Raw genomic sequence first — 18,505 nt, 5'->3', positions numbered from 1 at the left:
GTTTTAGAACATCATTAAAATGTACTTGTTTAAAACTGCTGAAATAAGTAACACTAACACAACTAAAAAGGTTAAAATCGTAATAAATATTTTATTCAATCTTTCTATAATGACACTATTATCATGCTCTTGCATTACAAACTATTGACATGTATCGATTCCAATCCAGTGTGTTTTGTGTGTTAGCTACAGACATTCCACTGCAGTCTAGTGTTTGTGTGTGTTATCTGGTGAGCACAGAGGGTTGATCAGTGGCTCTGTGTTCTGGTGTCCTGCTGAGAGAGGCATGTCCAGAGCTGAGGAGGACACACTCAATGTTGTGGACCCTGGCAGCGTGAAGACGCATCACTGGCTTCTGCTCCGTCACTTCATCGGATAATCTTCTGATACGCTCCTCAAGCTGGGAACAAAAGAATGTATCTTTTGAATCGGGCTAGTAATCTGAAGGTTGCCAGGTCAATTCCCGGCCGTGCCAAATGACGTTGTGTCCTTGGGCAAGGCACTTCACCCTACTTGCCTCGGGGGGAATGTCCCTGTACTTACTGTAAGTCGCTCTGGATAAGAGCGTCTGCTAAATGACTAAATGTAAATCTTTCATGACATAACAACAAAATGTGATGAATGGTGGGGATTAAGCTACTGTGCCATTTTATACTTGAACTAGATGAAGAGTATTTATTGACTGAACTTGCTATGCTACACTACTACAAACTTGATTAGTCACAGCTAAATTGTATGGTACAAATGATCTGACACACAACTAATTATCTTTTTCAGACTCCCATTTCATTGCTTCAACTGCTGCATTATCTTTTTATGTATTTGTTTAATCATCAATGTGTATTATACATCATGTATTCACCGTGACTCCCACCTCTGCTAACTCGTGACTTGTGTCATTCCTCTCCTTAGTCTCTCCTTCACCTTCACTTGACTGCAGCCAGTTCTTCAACACCTCTTTCAGCCTTTGCCAAGTCCTACACACACAAGGGTTAAGAGTGTGTGAATACATGTACACACATGCACATCAGGGCTAGTGGCTTATGATACTGAATAAGTGCACAATCAAAATCAATCCAATTATTAATGATAATAAAACAAATGGGCACATGCAGGTGTAAGAATCCATACTGGAGCTGCTTTTTATTTTGCTTGAAGCGCTGCATGTCCAGGCGAATGCTGAGCATCTCCCTGCTCAGAGATAAAGCTGGATCACATTCTGACTGGATGCACTCCTCCTCCTCATCATTTCCTTTTAAACAAACACCTGCATGGACATATAGTGTCATTACATCTTGCACCTTTCTCTTGGCCAAATGACAGAACAAAACTGTTATAGCTACTAAAGATTACCTAGGGGAGATGATGGGATGACAGGAGACTCTCTGGGACAGAAGCTGTGGACCTGCCTCATCTGAAACAAGAGACGCCATAAAATCACCCAAAATAAAATACGTTAGCTGGTATTCAATGTCCAAGTAATAATGAGCAGTTACCGTGGTTGAATGGTGGATGGTCATGAAGGAGGAAGGGGGTAACAGAACATCCTGGTGTGCTGTTCCGTGGAAGTATTCTGGGAGCTCTTGGTTTGAAGCAGCATTGGTGTCTGTAAGCAGCCCTTGGGTACTAGGTTTTAAGGAGTTAGAGATACAGTACCTGTTGTTGCCTGGGACCCTATTTACATGGTACCATAGATTTGGTGTGGTACTACATTCATAAAGGAATGTTATATAATGATGACATACAATGTAAGCATATTACATTGTATGTCATGTTTTAGATTGGCACATAAAATATCATTCAGTGGTTGGCTGTACAGAGGCATCTTTATGAAGATATGTACCTTTTATGTAAAAGCTCTTTGACTGGTGAGTCTAGTAGATCTCTGGGACGCCGAGGCTGAAGTCGGGAGGCACGGGCCACCACCCTGCACACAGGGACAGACTCCGTGAGACAAAGGTATCAGATGGCTGAGCGGTTAGGGAATCAGGCTATTAATCAGAAGGTTGCCGGTTCGAATCCTGGCCGTGCATAATGACGTTTTCTCCTAAATGTAAATGACTAAATGTATCAAAACATACACGATTAAAGCTCACGTCACTATGGCAGCAGCACCCACTCACAATTGGTTGAGGAGTCCTGCTTCTTGCTCGGCCCTTTGTGAGGGGCCTTTGGTGCCACATGCAGGTAGACAAAAGGTCACGCTCTTTTTCTGTGTCACTGCCCTGACCTGTCGCACCCTGTTTGGACTACACAGGGCCAGATGCTTCCATTTCAGGGCACAGCGCAGCACTAGCCCTTGGAGCCGACGAGAGTTCTGAAGGACACATGTTGACCTGAAGAGGTTGGTTCTGCATACAGACAGTAGACATACATATATTATCCATAATCCACATATGTATCACCTGTTCCTGGCTGTGCAGTGCCATGCTGCTGTGGAAGCTGCTCATGTGAGCAGCGTGTGTAAGGATGCTAGTGACTCCCTCCTTCAGCAGCTGGTGTCTGTAGAAGTGCACTGCCGTAGCCAGTCTCTGCTGCTTCCTGTGCTGCTCTGACACCCACAGTCTCCATGCCTCCAGCACCTACAGAGGGGCCGAGACAACAGGGGTTTTAGTTCCATCTCGTCTATTGATTCCTACGAAAAATCGATTCGCATTTGAATCGCGATTCAGTCTCCTAGCGATTCACAAATTTCAAAAATCTTCTTTTTTTTTTTAACAATGAGTTTACTAAACTGCAAGAAAAACAATAAATTTCAAGGTTTTGATGCATTAGGATTTTTTTCTTCAACACAACTGACTATCACAGTCAAATAGAAACAAGTAACACTACACAGCAAACTGGAATCAAATGTAAGCATATATTGAATCGAAATTTGATAAATTGTAAATTGAAAAATTGTGAATCGAAAAAATCGTGAATCGACACATGGATTTAATATGTAAAGGAGAGCTGCACTGCTGCCAGGTGTGCATTCCTACATCACACAGAAAGCAGCACGTTTCAGTGAACGTGTCAATAGCTGACAGTTAAGTATGTGCAGGTGTTACCTTGGCCTGCAGACTAAGGGACCAGTGCCAGAGGGCCAGCTCTGTCTGCTCAGTCTCTCTCTTTCTGCCCTGCAGCTGTGGAGGGAAGAAAAGACGGTCATTAGTTCACCATGAATCCCAGGGACTGACAACAACAGAACAACTGACTTCACTGCATCTCAGATAGGAGTTGAATCCCAGGGATCTGTGAGAAAATGTGAAGCCCTTTTGGATTTTTCAAGAACGGTAAAAACTAAATCCAATAAGAAGTATATTTTCCACTTATCACAACAATGAAGTTCGATTCGGAATGCCTTCAAGCTTTCAAAAATATATTGAAAGACTCACAGAAATATTTGACATACTTACCGCAACTTTCCAGCACTCAAAGAAGTGCTTGATTGTCTTCTGTCTCAGCAGTAAGGTTCCTCTCTGTTTCAGACCCTTAAAAGCACGATCACATACATTAAAACACATTCAGTAAAAAGTACCAGACAGCAGAGCACAAAGATGCCTCTATGACAGACTGGAGGTGAACAGAATGTTTGAACCTTATTGCACTGCTGTTGTTGGTGGTGTGCACTCCACACTCTAAAAGCTTTGCAAAGAAGCGTAGACTGAAGGTGTTCTCTGGCCTTCTCCATGCCAGTCCTCTCCTCCAAAACCTCTCTTCTTCGTGCCCTCCATCTCTTGACAGTCCGCTGCAGACACACTGGTGACACACAAGAACAACAAAAAATCTGTAAATGATTAATCTTTAACTGACTAAAAATAAACCGGAATTACACTCTTAAACTGGTTGGCAGTTAATTGTGTCCTTACAGAGATCCATGTGACTTGAAGCCTGGTTCAATGCCTCCCTCTGCTGGTGACACTTTGACACAGTGCCTGAAGTGAATCGTCTCCATGCCAACAGCACCTTAGGGAATGGTACACAGACGTAGGAAATTACCCTGAGGAGTGGTTGTATCTGTACTGGTGACAAACAGCATTGAAGGGTTTGTTAGGTCACTCATAAAAACAACGTTCATACCTTGATCTGCAGGGAGAGCTGAAAGTGCCTTTCTGCTCTCCGTTCTTTCCTCCTCATCTCAGCTGAGAGGACCGCATTCTCCCTCCACACACCCAGAAGCCTCCTGTGGAGACAAGGCAAAAGTTTTGTTTTTAAATAAACAAATATGGAAAAAACTCCAAACATCATGTGGAAATAAACCTTCCATAAAAAAAGTCCAATACTGTGACAACCTCCAGGTGCAACCATAATCAGTGACCTGATTTGTAGATAATATTATTGCCTCAGAGGTGTTTACAAAACAGGTAAGCTGACCCCTCGAGGTGGTTACCTTAGAGAGTGCTGCTGCTGCATACTGTAGCGGTCCTCTACATGGGCAAAGGCCTCCTGGGCCTGGTGCTGGTGATCCTGGGAGTGAGAAGAGAAGGATTCATGCACATCCCACACACATACTAAGAGTCAAGGACAACTTGATGAATCTGGTGTGGTGATACACTGTACACAAGCTATGGTGTGACTATGCTTTACCATACCTTCCAGGCATGCAGGGTGTGTTTTAGGAGTTTGTTTTCATAGTAATGATCGATGTGCTCCCCCTTGTGGATTTTCTCCTTTTTGTACTGGACATACTAAGCAACGTGGGAATAGAAAAAAAGATTGCTCAAGATAAAAAGTTTCCCAAGATATTTACTTTTAACAGCAACTAAATGAATCTACAATACCATGCTCCAGCCACTCATGGCTCTTCTCATACAGCAAAGGTCCCCAAGATAATCAGCCTGCCCCTCCCTGTTTCTCCTGTTGGACATAACCAAACATACTGTACAAAGATAAACACACGAGTAAACAAACAAAGTTAGCGTCTGAGGAGTTGTCCAACGTACCGGTCGATGATATCTGTGACATTGTCCTTCCACTCGTTCAGCGTCTTGTGGAGCAACGTGTGTGCGTAGTGTGTGTCAGAGAGCTTCTGTTTCTCCCTCTCCTCTTGTCTCTGACACGTTTGTTTTCTCCAGTAGATCCAGGTGTCCTGCACACGTGTCCGCTCAGCATGCAGAACAGCCTGGAGCACACAAAGGAAACAAGTTATCTTTCAATGATTGCTGCTAGTGTGTGTCGACTTGGTATAACTTTGGAAAACAACTCATTTTTGCAGACGATTTGCTGATCTATATGCAGTATCTGAAATATGTTGCTTTATCTACCATCCTCTCAGACAGCCTCTGCTGCTTTCTCTCTTCTGAATGACTCCACCATGTGTACAAGGCCCAGTTGCACTGCCGCTGCCTTGGGTGATCATGTAAACACATTGACATCATAAAAGACAAACACTGAGATTGTGAGGGTAGCTGTGATATTACACCCCCCCCCCCAAAAAAAATTTTTGAAGCTTGTGAGTGACTGACTGATTGTGGAGCTCTGCGCGCCCCCTCCTTGCTCTTTTCAGTTTCCTCTGAAGAGTAAATCCCACCCAGGAGTTGAGGCACCGAGGCAAGATATGGCCAGCAAACCTGGCGTCAGCACAGCGTTCCAGCTTCTACACTCAAGAGGAGAACACAAACCACAGGGAGTTAAATATACAAATGCGTGTGAGTATATGCGTGTGTTCAATCATAAATACGGTACCTGCATGACCCTGCACTCAGCAAGTTGTTCTCTCCATAGGTGTATGCATTTTCTGATGACTAAAGTACTGTAAAAAAAAAAAGAAGAAGAAATTAAAACAAAATTATAGCTATACTTATAATGCATACCCCTGAACACATAACAAATGTTTTTGTTTTTTTTTACCTGGCCAAATATCTCACACACACTTGATAGCTTATTAGCTGCCACTCTTAGCATTTAGTAGGTGTCCAGGAAAATGATAAATTGTGATATACTATATACTACTTTATAAAGGCAAAGATAAAAAGAGGCACCTGTGGTGTGTCACGGCAATCTCCATTTGTGGCTGTAGTTTCCTGTTCTCAGCCTCCTCAAGGGAAACATGCCATAACTTCCAGTAACGATCTGTTACCTATGGGATAAAAACAACAAACACATGAATATGTGAATTAAAATAAAGTTGGACATCTTTGGAGACATTGAGAGAATACTATTTGAGAAAACACTCTCTTTACTTACAGTGTGATGAAAATGCAGCAGAGCAACATTCTTGTTAAGCTGATGTGTTTTGCGAAACGTGACATTCATTTTGAGCCTTCTGAGCCCCGCATGCTGCAGACAAGAGCCGATCAGAGAAGGAAAGTGCTGTCATATGAAAATACAGTGGTACATATGCAAAGTCAAAGACGTGATTCTCCTTCTTACCAACAGATGATGATGATAATGTTGGTTTGCGGCAATTTCTCTTTCAGCCTTTTGCACACCCAATTCCACATCTACACATTAGCTAAGAAATAAAAACCACTTCAAAGAAACTTAATTAGGTTTAAGTTACATTTGCATAGTTTTAGTGAGTGAGTAAAGGGAGTGAGGATACACATTTTCCAGCGTCCAAATGCCATGCGCTGCAGGCTGAGCTGTGCCAGGTGGTAAGCAGATTGCAATTGGTCCTCTTCTCTCTGTTTCAGCTGGTATCTATCGTGCCACTTATTCCAACTTCTCCTGGCCAGCCTGAGGTGCAAGGCATGCACAGCCCCTGCTAGGAACATTCAACATCACAAATCAAGAACAAAAATACTGAAAAGCAACATTAGTGTTTGTGTCAGTAATATACTTTCAGTTGCTGGCTGAACAAACACCTCTAATATGCATTTCACCATAATCTTTATGTGCGTAAGTGAGAAATATGACTGTGGATTGACAAAATATAAATGTGATACCTTGTGGCTTCCCTTTAGCTAGGCGGTGGTGAACATAACCTATCCAGCTACCAAGAGCTTTCTGCTGAAGCCCATGAATGTAATGAATTGAAGCCTTGGACTCCCTCTCTCTCTGAGAGCAGACAGCTACAAACATTTCTCTCCATTGAAGCCATGCCTAAATTGTAAGACAAACAAGCAAGAGTAAGAATTCTCTATCAACATATTGATATAGACCACAATCAAAATATCTCAAATGTTCCCTACCCTGCTCTGTAGAGTCAGAGCCCAGTGCTGCAGTGCACTGTCCTCCAGAATGCAATCGTTGTATCGACGCTGCAATCCAGACTGCCACAAAGTCCATGTTGAACTGTACCATGGTAAACATATGATAAGATATCATCAGAATATTGTATTGTGCATTGTAGTTGGTTGTCATCTTATAAAATGTGTGAGTCAATGCCTCACCGAAGAGATGCAAGTCTCTCAAACTGGAGAGCTGATTCCAACATCCTACGCTTCGTTTGCCTCATCTCTAGGTACACTTCCCAGCAATCCAAGGCAGCGCGCATACGCCGCCTTTCATCTGGAACACAAGGATAACAACTGCTGTGAGAGAATTGCTCAGTTGGAGAGGTACCTGTCACCCCCCCAAAAACTGTTCTAACTATAAGCATTTTCGTTCCGTACCAAAGCATGCAGCCTTTTGAAGTATTTTCTTCTTATCCTTTTCCACAGAGACAAACTTCTGCCAGCAATGGAATGACTGACTGTACAGGTAATACCTAAAACATAAAAAATAACATTAGCTGATCAGCGTGGTACCAAACGAGATCCAACTAGCATTGTATTTAGGAGAGGATATGGCAGAGGTTGCACTAACCTAAAATGGCACTCTGCCCGAATTGAGAGACTCCACTCTCTTCTGGATGTCCACCATTCATCCCTCCAACCACCGAATGCTTTCTTAATTACCCTTTGGTTATGGTAAGCTCTGGAATTGGTCAACATAACTTGGTGTGTTACTAAATAAGTTAAAAACAAATATACCAGTTATAGTTTTCAGCTATTTGCAGTTACATCCCTTAATAGACGGGGAGTTGTACCTGGCTTTCCATGGATGAACTCGCCCAAAAGTATTAATCCTCCATATGTGAAGAAACTTCCGCGCCAGGTGCCTGGAAATAACAGACATTAAGCACGAAGGGATCTCTCTGATTATGATGGTGTAGAATAAGCCTAATTATGAGGTCCGTAATCTGTTCGTTCACCTTATCCTCAGCTCCTTTAGTCTTCCACCTTTGTTCCAGCTGTATCCGACTCTGTAAGAAATTGTTCGGGATAAATAATTGATTGTACGTCTGGATCGTCCAGGACCCGTGTTGTGCTCTGGTGGACGTCGCCCCTTGACTGTAGACATTGTAAATACAATCTGCTAGCGCATGGTAGTGGAGTCACTGACCACTTTTTTGTCAAGTACCCCACAGATTTATGACTGAAAGACAGTGACAAGAAGTTGACTGGTACTGTTCTGTTTGTGTAGGGACAAAATCAACCGTCGCGCGGTTGGAAGGACCAATGTTGTGTGCTCTAGTTCAAGAATCGACAGTATCAATAATATAAGGAAGGTTCCGGTTAAAATATTCGCGGCATCTTGACTTATTGTTTACGGATGTCTATAGATTGTTTTAAAACTATTATATAGTTAATGCTATATATGATGAATACATTCCTTTTACGATTGCACAACGGCAAAACCAGCACGTCTCTGGAACTCAAGAATATTGGCAAGTGGAATGGGGGAAACAATCCGAATGACTACAATAGTTGCCCCTATTATTGCCGGATAGAAAAATCACAAGATGCATTGCAACTCTCCATGCTAGCAATAAAAGGCATTCGTGCATTTATGTAGATTTACACAAATAATACAAACGTATACAAACTATATAAGTGATATACATTATTATATACATACAAATAGAAAAATACATTTTGGCTGTATTAGATATTTTCGAACACTGACATCAATTGTACAAAGGCGCTAGTGGGCACTATATAATCCTTCCAAGGCCCCTGTCTCTGAAGCGGTGATCAGAGGAAAATTGCTGCTACGACCGAAACATAGAAAGAAGACATAGCTACATCTTCTTGTTTCTAAGTCCCATTCGGACGCCAGTGTATTATTTGCATATTTTCTTGTGGCAAAACCAGGACGACGCTGAAATTCTTACTTTACTCTACTTTTTACTGGGGAGCATTATACTCACTCGGCTAGCTAGCTAGCCAAAAGGGGGGCAGCTAGCTAGCCTAGCTAGGTTAGCTGGCCAGCTAGCATCTCAGGCGGTTTCAAAACGTTGGCTAGCCAGTCGCATCGTAAGTGAATGTTTACCATTTGGATTTTTGACTTTTCCTCATATAAACTGAAACTAAATATTTTGCATCACTACCTGATCTAGCTTGCTAGTTGGTGTATAGTTTTGCCAACTAAATTGGTCGACTAACGTCATCGACATTATGGTATGGTTGTAGTTACCTAGTACGCTCATGTCGGTTTATTCCATTGTATTATAGTGGTTTGTTAGCTTGCTAGCCAGATAGCGACGATATTTAAACAAGGACACATTTTTGCCAACGTCGTAAGACCATAAAATTGCCAATTAGTCAGTCATGCTGGTGATTAAACGCAGCACGTGCTTATTAACTAATTGGCTAGCTTGATAGATGGGTGTATACACAAGTAGCTAGCCTAACTCTGATGCCAGGCTGACACCGCTAAGCCTGGTCACGTCAACGCGTATTTAGCGTACTATAAATGAGTCAAGGAGTATGTATTTAAGAACACGAGTTGGTTAACCAAACATATTCTGTAGTATGTCGCCATACAGTCTTTCGATTGCGTTGGACAATCTCGAATGCTAAATGTTTTCACACTTCTATACATGTTGAATACTCTCGAATTTACACCTGTATTTACTATGCTGACCTAGGCGTTGAGTCTCAATCGGCCTCGGCTGGTTAGATAACGTTAAGAAAATCACGCTAAATTATTAAGTTAATATTATTAATTTTACTCATAGATTTTAAGTGTTCATTTTTTCACCACCTTAGGCTGTAAATCAACACAATTTTGATTAACTTTTCAATCGTCTTAAATGTTTTTTTTTCTACAGATACGACTAGAATCCAAGAACAAAAGTCTTGCATTGGATTTGCCCCCTGAAGTCATGGAGAAGGATGCGTGTGTTGAAGAAAAGGATAATGGTGAAGCCGTCATGGAGCTTGTAAATGAGCCAGTGAGAGACCCAGTGAAAGACCCAAATGCATCATCAGCTTACAGATACTCAAAGGTAATTAATTAATCACCACTTGTGATTAGCAAGGCTGCATTAGTTTTGGATGCATTTAATTTAACTTCACTTTCTTTTTCTCTTTTCATAGGAGGAGCTTTTGGAAATAAAGGAATACCCATTCTCTAATGAAAGGCCTGAGTGTCTTTCAGAAAAATATGACAGGTAGGATAAAATGGCCATAATCAAATTTTTCAATAAATAAAAGTATTGAGTCTAGATTATCAATATGGTTTTAGTTTTTTTGTTCTCCAGTCTAACTTACTTTTGGGTTTATAGTGATGGTGTGTGGGACCCAGAGAAATGGCATGCCTCACTCTACCCAACATCAGAGTGTAGCTCCCCAGTAGAAGGTTATAAAAAGGAATATGTGGAAGATCGAGTCCCTTTGAAACGTAGAATTGCAGGTAAACAAGTCATTCATTGTCTATCCATATTGTATCTATCCGCTTCAATGGTCGTTTGCTTAATCATTTGGATAATTGCCCATGGCTTGAGAACTTCATAGAAAACTTTAAATCACCCCTGCGGTGCTATTTTTCAGATCCCCGTGAGCGACTAAAGGAGGATGACCTAGATGTTGTGCTGAGTCCCCAACGCCGCAGCTTTGGAGGGGGCTGTCAGGGCATTGCTGCTCCTGCACCTCTTACCCGCCGCCCTGTCAGCCCATTGGAGAACAAGGAGAACGAGACTCTCAGACTAGGAGGGGCTCGCCGCATCGGCAGTGGTCGCATCATGGCAGCACGAGGCTTTGAGAGGGAAGGTCGTGTAGAGAAAGAAAGAGAACGAGAGAGGGACTTTAAGGATAAGAGGTTCCGGGTTAGTATATATACATGGATAGTTACTGTGTTGTAGTGAAGGCAATTTTACTCTATCCTCTTCACCTTTAAGTGTTGCATGCCAAATACTGCATGCAAGTTTTTTTTTTCTTTCCAATGCTCCTTTCTTATCCTGTCCTCAGCAGCGAGACTTTGGTGACAAGCGTGTTTTCAGTGAAAGAAGAAGGAATGACTCCTATGCAGAAGAGGAACCTGAATGGTTCTCAGGAGGTCCTACCAGCCAATCAGAGACCATTGAGCTCATTGGATTTGATGACAAGATTCTGGAGGAAGATAAACGTAGACCCAAGCGTTCAAGGAAGCGAACGGACTCTGTGAGAGAAGGCATGTCAAACCTGTGTCCCTCAGAAATGTCCTGCCGTGTTTACTAAAAGAGCAGCTTTGTCAAGTTTTTTTCAAATCTTTTTAAATGCAGTGTTTAATAAATAACATGTTATTAGTCACTTTAAAAGCAGACTATTGTCAGTCAATTTCTAAGTATGTTTCTGTGTACAGCAGTGGAATGTAATGGTGGTTTAGCAGAGGAGCCAGATGTGGTCCGAGATTCCACTGCAGATCAGGAGGTCCCACACCCGGAGGTCCTCCCAGAGCAAACATCTGGAGACTTTGACTTCAATGAGTTCTTCAACCTGGAGAAGACCATGCCAGGGTTGGCTTCGGTAAGTACCTGGGGAGCACTGCAGGATTGGTGTTTCAGGCTTGTTGGTCAATGTCAGGTGTTGTAAATCAACACACGATGGGGTGAATGCTGGTGTGAAGGAGATGGATTCTTTAGCTGCACTTGGGCTCTTTTTCAATCACCAATGGGGTTTATTCCATGATTTCACTAGGAATGTCTTTTTTTTTGTGTGTGTGCATTTTGTCAGAATGCAATTCAATAATGCAAATTTATGCCCATCAAAATATTTAACCGACTTTTGAACCTAGTAGCAAGTCCAATGGGAGTATCAAAATGACTTCAAAAACATTGACACTTTAGATGTAATCTAAATCTTGGATACATTTAGCTATAAATGGCAAACTTAAGTGCATCCATTTAAAAAGTTTCTTCTAGCACACTGTGTGCTTTTCAGATGGAAAGAGCTCTGAACGTAAGTCCCAGCTTTTGTCCTCGCACCCTTTAGTCGGCCCCTACGGATGTCCCACGCTCTTACAGCTCTCCCTCTGTTTCTTGCAGATGATAGAAGATGTTCTGGGGGAGGGCCCTGTATCAGCCAGCCGCTTCAGCCGATGGTTCTCTAGTAACCTGAGCCCCTCTGGTAGCCGCTCCAGCAGTCTACGCTCCACCCCACACGAAGAGCTGGAAAGACTGGCAGGTAAGGATCAAACTAACTCATAAGGAGGGTTGGGTATCATTTGGGTTTTTACGATACCGGTGCCAAATTGATACTTAAACGGTTCCGGTGCCTGAATCGATAAAGAGCCACAAAATGACGGCTTCAGAGCACCAGAGGGCAAATATCTCAATCGATAGCTCAGGCATTTAAGTGGTACCAAAATCTGCATTCAGATTTGGTCCAGTACATACCGATCATATAGGTACCGGTGCCATATTAGCACCGGGTTTCTGTACGCAACCCTACTCATAAGCCTGGTCTGTCTAACTAGAACTTTTGTAAACCAAGAGATTGGTGAAAAAGTGAATCATGCCTCACATCCCTCAGGCTTCGACCCCCGATGTACCTCCCCCAGCCAGGGACCGGCACCGTACTTCACGCCCATCCAGTCAGAGCGCAAGGAGAAGGTCGATATCCTGGAGCTGCTTCACAAGGCCAAGATAGACCTGAAGCCTCTCCTCTCAAGCCTTTCTGTCAACAAGGCGCGACTACGAGAGAGTAGTGAGTGAATTGTGGTCAATGCATGTCTTTGGCTAATTAGTATATAGTTCTCCAGAGAATCAATATAAAATAAAACTGTAAGCTTAGTTTAGGCTGAGTGTCTGTATTTGGTTTAACAATGGCGGTATCGTGTCTGCAGCTCACTCAGGTGTGGTGCTCTCTCTGGAGGAGGTGGAGGGAGGGCTAAAGGGGCTGAAAGTGAGTTCTGAGCCACAGGCTCGCAAGGCTCCCCATCAGCAGCGGGGGGATGGAACACCCTTCATGGCTGAGCATCTGGAAGAAGCTTTAACAGGCAGCTCTGTGGGGCCCCGCGGCCGTCCACGGGATCCTGACATGTCAGCCTTCAACAAGCTGGTCAGCAGCATGAAGGCAAGTGGAACTTTGCCTACCCACCCCAAAGTCAACACCAACAACGTAAGTGTGCCACCATGGCTCTGGATGTTAAAGCTTTGCCAGCATGCTGCCTCAGGTAACGCTGGATGTGTAACAGCTTTAAGCATGCTGCTTCAGGTAACTGTGGATGTGCTAACATACTAATATGCTACGTCTGCTGGTTCAAGTCTGACGTGAACTTGTAGGGCTTGGCTTTTGAAGGTTTTCAAAACCAGTGTGCTGCATGCAAGCACTTTTCTAACAAACATAGTCAAATGTTAAACATTAATGGTACTGGAGGTTTTAAAGAAACGATGGGCATAAATTTGTGTGGCTAAGTAATTTTTACAAAAGCTTTTTTTTGTGTGTGTGGAGTTTATGACATGCAAAACTTCACACTAATGTTCTGGCTGCAAGTCATGGTCTTTTATCATCGGGTAGGGTAACCTTTATTAATATCTGATCTTGTATTGAACTATTAACTTGCAGTCAGAACAATTATATATATTGCATACTGTCTTCTGTCATTGGGCAGTCTTGTTTAATGTTTGGTTGCTCGGCTGTCTATTGGATTGGACAGCTTGTCATTACAAATCCTTTACGATTTCCTGCATCTTTTTGTTGAAGCAGAATCATTTTAATTGATCCAATTTACTTTGAAATTGCAACCACACTACTGAAAATGCCCAGGGACATGGACTGGAGAAGTTGTCTGGAACTTGTCTTGTTTGCACCTTTCCCCAACCCCTTTCCACCTTCTATAGCTTCAGCAATCCTCAGACCCTACCCTGATGCCACTGCCTGAAGCCCAGGTGCCCGCTCCACAGCCGAAGAACATATTCCAGGTGTGTAGCTAGGTTTTTTGCTGTGTGTATATATAGCCTGTTTTTAAGATTTGTTATATATGAGACTTTTGAGGGGGTTATTATTATAGAAGTAAGAGTACATCCTGTTTTGAAGTGCATTGAAAATGGGTGGTGATGTTTTTTTTTTTTTTTTTTTTTGTACCTCCTTGTAAGCTAAGAATGTGTTTTTATAGGAGCTCCTGGGTGCTCAGTGTCCTCCACACAGTGGCTCCCCCATACTCCTCAGCAGCCTGCTGCCCAGCCCTGATGCCCTGCCAGCCTCTACCCATGGCCTGTTGCAGCACAGGGGCCCCTCACCCCCACTCTTCCCACAGAGGGCACCATCACCAGACTACTTTAGTGGACGCATGCAGCCTGCAGCAGGTAAATGCACAAGTGCCATAAACTGATCGGTGTGATCTAGGGGAGGTTTGGAACTGATCATTTTGTTCTTGGGATTCATGTACTGTCTTGGGGAGAGAGGTTTTCTTGGGCAGCCTGTTTTGTTTAGGCAGCTGTTGTTTGACAAGTGTATCAAACTTTATTTGTTGGACTATTTATCTCACAGCTCCGATATCAAGAAATTGAGATGCCAGATATCAAAGACCAATTTGGGATATTTATTGCTTTCATCTCTGTAAGTACTCCAGGGTCTAAGCTGTTATGTTTTCAGGGTTTCCTGTTGGTCCACCACCTATGTTGGCAGATCAGTTCCCAGGCATGCATCGATCATTGAGCCCTGGACCTACTCCACAGCAGCAGGTGAGACCTTGACGTTAGATTATCAGTTCCCCAGATTTGTGATGCTATCAAACACCAAATTAGATTTGAAATCCACTTACCTTTTTTTCAAGTTTGACTTCTAAAATGGTGGAAGAAGTGCTGGTTACACAGTTGCTACTTGGACCTACAGTGTTGCATTAAACATTGTTCTGTTCCGTGTGTGTTGTCCAGATGAGGGTGCTCTCTATGGGGATAGATCAGGCTGACCTGGAGGCCCTGGTGTTTCAGCAGGACTTGGCTCTGCATGCGCATCACTCTTTCCAGGCAGGCTACAACAAGCAGCTCCAGGACAAGGCCTATCGCAACAGGTTTGTACAAAACTAAGAAGGCATTTGAAGCCTGTATTTGGTATAGTTCCGGTTGGTTGTCCATTATACAATAATAAACAGTAAATGCTAACAACATTTTGCTATTGTTGGTGAACATGTAAGTATCAGCAAGCGTGGGAATGTAGATCAGTTGTTCTATGATTTATGTTTGTGGTCCACAGACAACCACAAATGAATCGGTCCCCAGTCCCAGGCCCTCATCCTGCTGGCAGAAACTCTCCTTGCAATGCAGTCACTGTGGTGTGTGTGTGTGTAAATGCTGTCTTAAAGACCACCGTTTGGTTTTAACATTTGACATGGTTGGTTTACTCAAAGCTTACATGTAAACATCCTGTTAATGCTTGTGTGTTGCACAGCTGTCTGCGTCCTTTACTCCCACATCTGTGATCCGAAAAATGTACGAGACAAAAGAGAAAAGTAGAGATGAGCCAGGTAGTCGTCCTGAGGGCAAGGAGGACGCTGGAAACTTTCAAGAAGGTATTTACTGGCAGATGCTCCAATCTGCACTCTATACTTTATGGAGACGAATGTAAGAATCCAAACTCTGAGATTTTGACACTGGCGAGGCAACCAAATGGACAGGGGACAAGGAAATGTTATAAATACTAAAGACTGATTACGTGCAATTTCCTAAGTCACCACACGAATGATCCTTTAACTTTTTTTATTTTATTTAAAGAAAATGTCTGACCATTGGGTCCAAGGGCAACTTTCCCCCTAGGTGGAAAACAAATGTCATCAGTGGGAGGTGTACAGCTTATTGATTCTTCAGGTTTGCTCCTCTCGTTAGACGGCAGCTCCCCTAATTCTTTCCTGGAAGGAATGGATGGGAATGGTCCTCAGACTGGTGGGGTAAAAGCCTGCTCCACCCCACTCTCCTCCCAAACTCGGCCCTCCAAGGAACAAGAGCGTCCAAAGCCCGGCTCTGCTGGACACCATACTCCCACATTGGTGTCCCCTGGGCCATCCTTTCCCAGACCTATCTATCCAGTACCACTGCTATCCCATGTTCCAATCGTACGTCCCCCTCCACCCCAGCTTCACCCCAGCGTGGTGCAAAGGATGTTGGCCCAGGGAATCCAGCCCCAACAGCTTGGCCCGGCTTTGCTACAAGCAGGTTGGTGACGTTTCTGAAGTTTATCCACAGAATTGTCATTGACTATCAAATGAAATTACATGCGTGGGCTTTTCTAAAGTGTTTTTCTTTTTTTCGCACCAGGTATATTTCCACAACATGTAGACCTTGCACAGCTTCAGAGCTTACCCCCTGCCTTGCTTGGACAACCCCTCTACCCACTTGGTGCAACAGGGCACCCTCTCTTACCTCCCAGAGCCAACACCCACATGCAGCTAGCAGTTATGCAGCAGCAACTCCAACAGCAACAAAGACCAAGTAAGATGCGTTTTCGGATCATTACACCCATGAAAATACAAATGGGACATTTTCACCTTATCTACATTTACATTACATTTAGTCATTTAGCATACGCTCTTATCCAGAGCAACTTACAGTAAGTACAGGGACATTCTCCCCGAGGCAAGTAGGGTGAAGTGCCTTGCCCAAGTTCACATCATTTTGTACAGACAGGAATCGAACCGGCAACATTCTGATTAATAGCCTGACTCCTTAACCATTTAGCCATCTGACCCCATCTTATCTGTATTGCAACTTGCCATTTATCTTAATTAGAATGTTCAGTTAACATTTAGAATGGATTGTTTAATTTGACACAATTCTCATCGTTCTAGCTAACTCATATTTTTGTTTATCCAAGCACTGCATCATCCAACAGTCCACGGCCCTCAGTCTCAAAACCATGGCCCCCATCGGACGAACCACTCCCAGCGGCGCGAGGGCAGCCCCCCTCTCGGCCTGGCCAAGTGGTTTGGCTCGGATGTACTGGAGCAGCCCCTTCCCTCCATGCCTGCTAAAGTTATAAGCGTTGACGAACTGGAGTTCCGGCCGTGAGCATTTAGAAGATGCTGGCTATAGCAGGACTTTTCTTTGTCTCCCATCTTCACATCCCCATTAGTGACAAACGTGAACTTTCATTTCTAAGTCAAAATGCACAGATTTGAGATGTCTGTCAATTCTTTGTCTTAAACCTTGAAGTCACTGGTAGTGTTTAAAGAGGCCTAAACTTAAGAAAGGGAAAGATGAGTAATGGGGTTCTTTTCTGCAGCCTATTTGTTTTGAGTATTCTTTTTGTATTCAGTTTTTGCAGAAAAGATGAAGTAAATGTATAGGCCCAAATTGTACAGACCATGGGAAAGAAACGTATTCTCCCTGTACATAATAGATATGATTTCTTTTTCTTGGTATGGAAAAGGTTGTATTGCAGTTAAATGGAGAACTGCCAGGGACTTGAGTGGAACCTCTAAGACGGGTAGTGTTTCCATCTGATCCTGGTGAAGTTACCCCCCCCCCACACCCCCCGATTGGAACTGCACTGAGAAAAGGGCTACTGCAAGTTGTTTGATTGTGGAGGTTCCCAGAGTGTTTCCCATCAAATGCCCCTCTAAGGCATTGTCAGTGGCCCTGTTTGTAGCGGTAACTAGTTTGAGCATTTCAGGACGCCCCCAGTGGTAACAGCAAGTGCTGGTTGTGCCTTTCTTTCTCTTGTATTTTTTTTTTTTTTTTTTTACCGTATTCCCCTCCCATTCGCCCCGTCACTGGAAGAGAAGCACTGCTGAAATCACGATTTTCTTTTTTGGGGGGTGTTTGGGATTCCGTTTAAGGTAATGTGCTGTTAAGTTATAAAAGCACAATTAGAATTAATAAATAAAATGTTCAATAAAACGAATTCACAAAAGCATTTTGTATTATTTAAAGCTTGTATGGGATTTAAAGCAGCCGATTTGGTTTGGTGGATCGTACAGAGACGCGTGTTGCCAAAATGGTGCTAATTCACGGTTATCTCGTGATTGAACAGTTAATTATCTGAAAACGACATTCGAATTTTTATTTGCACCTTTTTATTTGTGTTTTAAAGCACATTTCACAGGGGCACAAGTGGTGTGTATAAGATATTAAACTGTACCACGAAGAGTATCCATTTCGATGTCAACATGCGCGCTTGTGTGTCGTGTTCAGTTTGACCATACAGGGAGGCTTGTGCGTCTGTCATTGGGGGAGGGGGTTGCTGAGGGGGGGGGGGGTGGACAACGGCAGACCAGGAAGGATAATTTTATACTATACTTGTGTTTAAACGTTCTACGGGATCGAGAGCCGTCAAGGATAATTAACGTTTTTTTAAATACAATATACATTAGAAAAAGTGTGACGTTGACATGTTTCTGG

General features: G+C 43.1%; 2 protein-coding genes across 7 annotated transcripts; one reads left to right on the top strand and one right to left on the bottom strand.

The window, feature by feature from the left end:
- Positions 1-84: 84 nt before the first annotated feature.
- Positions 85-8,564, bottom strand: sfi1 (SFI1 centrin binding protein). Of its 2 annotated transcripts, none has more exons than XM_062469057.1 (31): positions 8,120-8,564; positions 7,955-8,026; positions 7,732-7,842; positions 7,539-7,633; positions 7,317-7,434; positions 7,116-7,218; positions 6,870-7,026; positions 6,527-6,688; positions 6,355-6,425; positions 6,169-6,261; positions 5,964-6,061; positions 5,668-5,734; positions 5,448-5,578; positions 5,247-5,328; positions 4,926-5,104; positions 4,764-4,839; positions 4,575-4,670; positions 4,373-4,449; positions 4,063-4,165; positions 3,852-3,948; positions 3,581-3,741; positions 3,399-3,473; positions 3,051-3,125; positions 2,406-2,582; positions 2,124-2,317; positions 1,844-1,927; positions 1,497-1,626; positions 1,354-1,414; positions 1,132-1,267; positions 875-977; positions 85-400 (listed from the first exon to the last, which is right to left on the bottom strand). In XM_062469057.1, exons 1-31 carry the CDS (start codon positions 8,266-8,268, stop codon positions 224-226), a joined length of 3,510 nt encoding a protein of 1,169 aa, XP_062325041.1. In that variant the 5' UTR covers positions 8,269-8,564; the 3' UTR covers positions 85-223. The 2 variants fall into 2 exon arrangements, with proteins under 2 accessions (XP_062325041.1, XP_062325052.1); XM_062469068.1 differs by having other exon boundaries at positions 6,527-6,685.
- A 354-nt stretch (positions 8,565-8,918) lies between these two features.
- eif4enif1 (eukaryotic translation initiation factor 4E nuclear import factor 1) lies at positions 8,919-18,017 on the top strand. 5 transcript variants are annotated; one of them, XM_062469038.1, is made up of 19 exons: positions 8,919-9,224; positions 10,022-10,198; positions 10,290-10,363; positions 10,478-10,605; positions 10,743-11,017; positions 11,160-11,361; positions 11,533-11,696; positions 12,215-12,353; positions 12,702-12,875; positions 13,015-13,289; positions 14,012-14,092; positions 14,287-14,476; positions 14,766-14,854; positions 15,047-15,183; positions 15,366-15,444; positions 15,561-15,681; positions 15,995-16,321; positions 16,424-16,597; positions 16,980-18,017. In XM_062469038.1, exons 2-19 carry the CDS (start codon positions 10,076-10,078, stop codon positions 17,171-17,173), a joined length of 2,946 nt encoding a protein of 981 aa, XP_062325022.1. In that variant the 5' UTR covers positions 8,919-9,224; positions 10,022-10,075; the 3' UTR covers positions 17,174-18,017. The 5 variants fall into 5 exon arrangements, with proteins under 5 accessions (XP_062325022.1, XP_062325014.1, XP_062325005.1 ...); XM_062469030.1 differs by lacking the exon at positions 8,919-9,224 and adding an exon at positions 9,582-9,675 and having other exon boundaries at positions 13,015-13,244; XM_062469021.1 differs by lacking the exon at positions 8,919-9,224 and adding an exon at positions 9,582-9,675 and having other exon boundaries at positions 14,766-14,851.
- Positions 18,018-18,505: the final 488 nt, after the last annotated feature.

Source organism: Osmerus eperlanus, chromosome 1 (genome assembly GCF_963692335.1).
Source record: "Osmerus eperlanus chromosome 1, fOsmEpe2.1, whole genome shotgun sequence".
Classification (NCBI taxonomy): domain Eukaryota; kingdom Metazoa; phylum Chordata; class Actinopteri; order Osmeriformes; family Osmeridae; genus Osmerus; species Osmerus eperlanus.
This window is presented reverse-complemented; position numbering and strand designations above follow the sequence as displayed.

Coding starts and splice junctions, on each gene's coding strand:
- sfi1 (XM_062469057.1), bottom strand. CDS start 8,268: ATGTCTACAGTCAAGGGGCGACGTCCACCAGAGCACAACACGGGTCCT. Junction 3,474..3,580: donor AACAACAGCAGTGCAATAAG/GTTCAAACATTC, acceptor CGTGCTTTTAAG/GGTCTGAAACAGAGAGGAAC. Junction 1,415..1,496: donor CCATCCACCATTCAACCACG/GTAACTGCTCAT, acceptor CTCTTGTTTCAG/ATGAGGCAGGTCCACAGCTT.
- eif4enif1 (XM_062469012.1), top strand. Junction 14,093..14,286: donor AGCCGAAGAACATATTCCAG/GTGTGTAGCTAG, acceptor GTGTTTTTATAG/GAGCTCCTGGGTGCTCAGTG. Junction 16,322..16,423: donor CCCGGCTTTGCTACAAGCAG/GTTGGTGACGTT, acceptor TTTTCGCACCAG/GTATATTTCCACAACATGTA.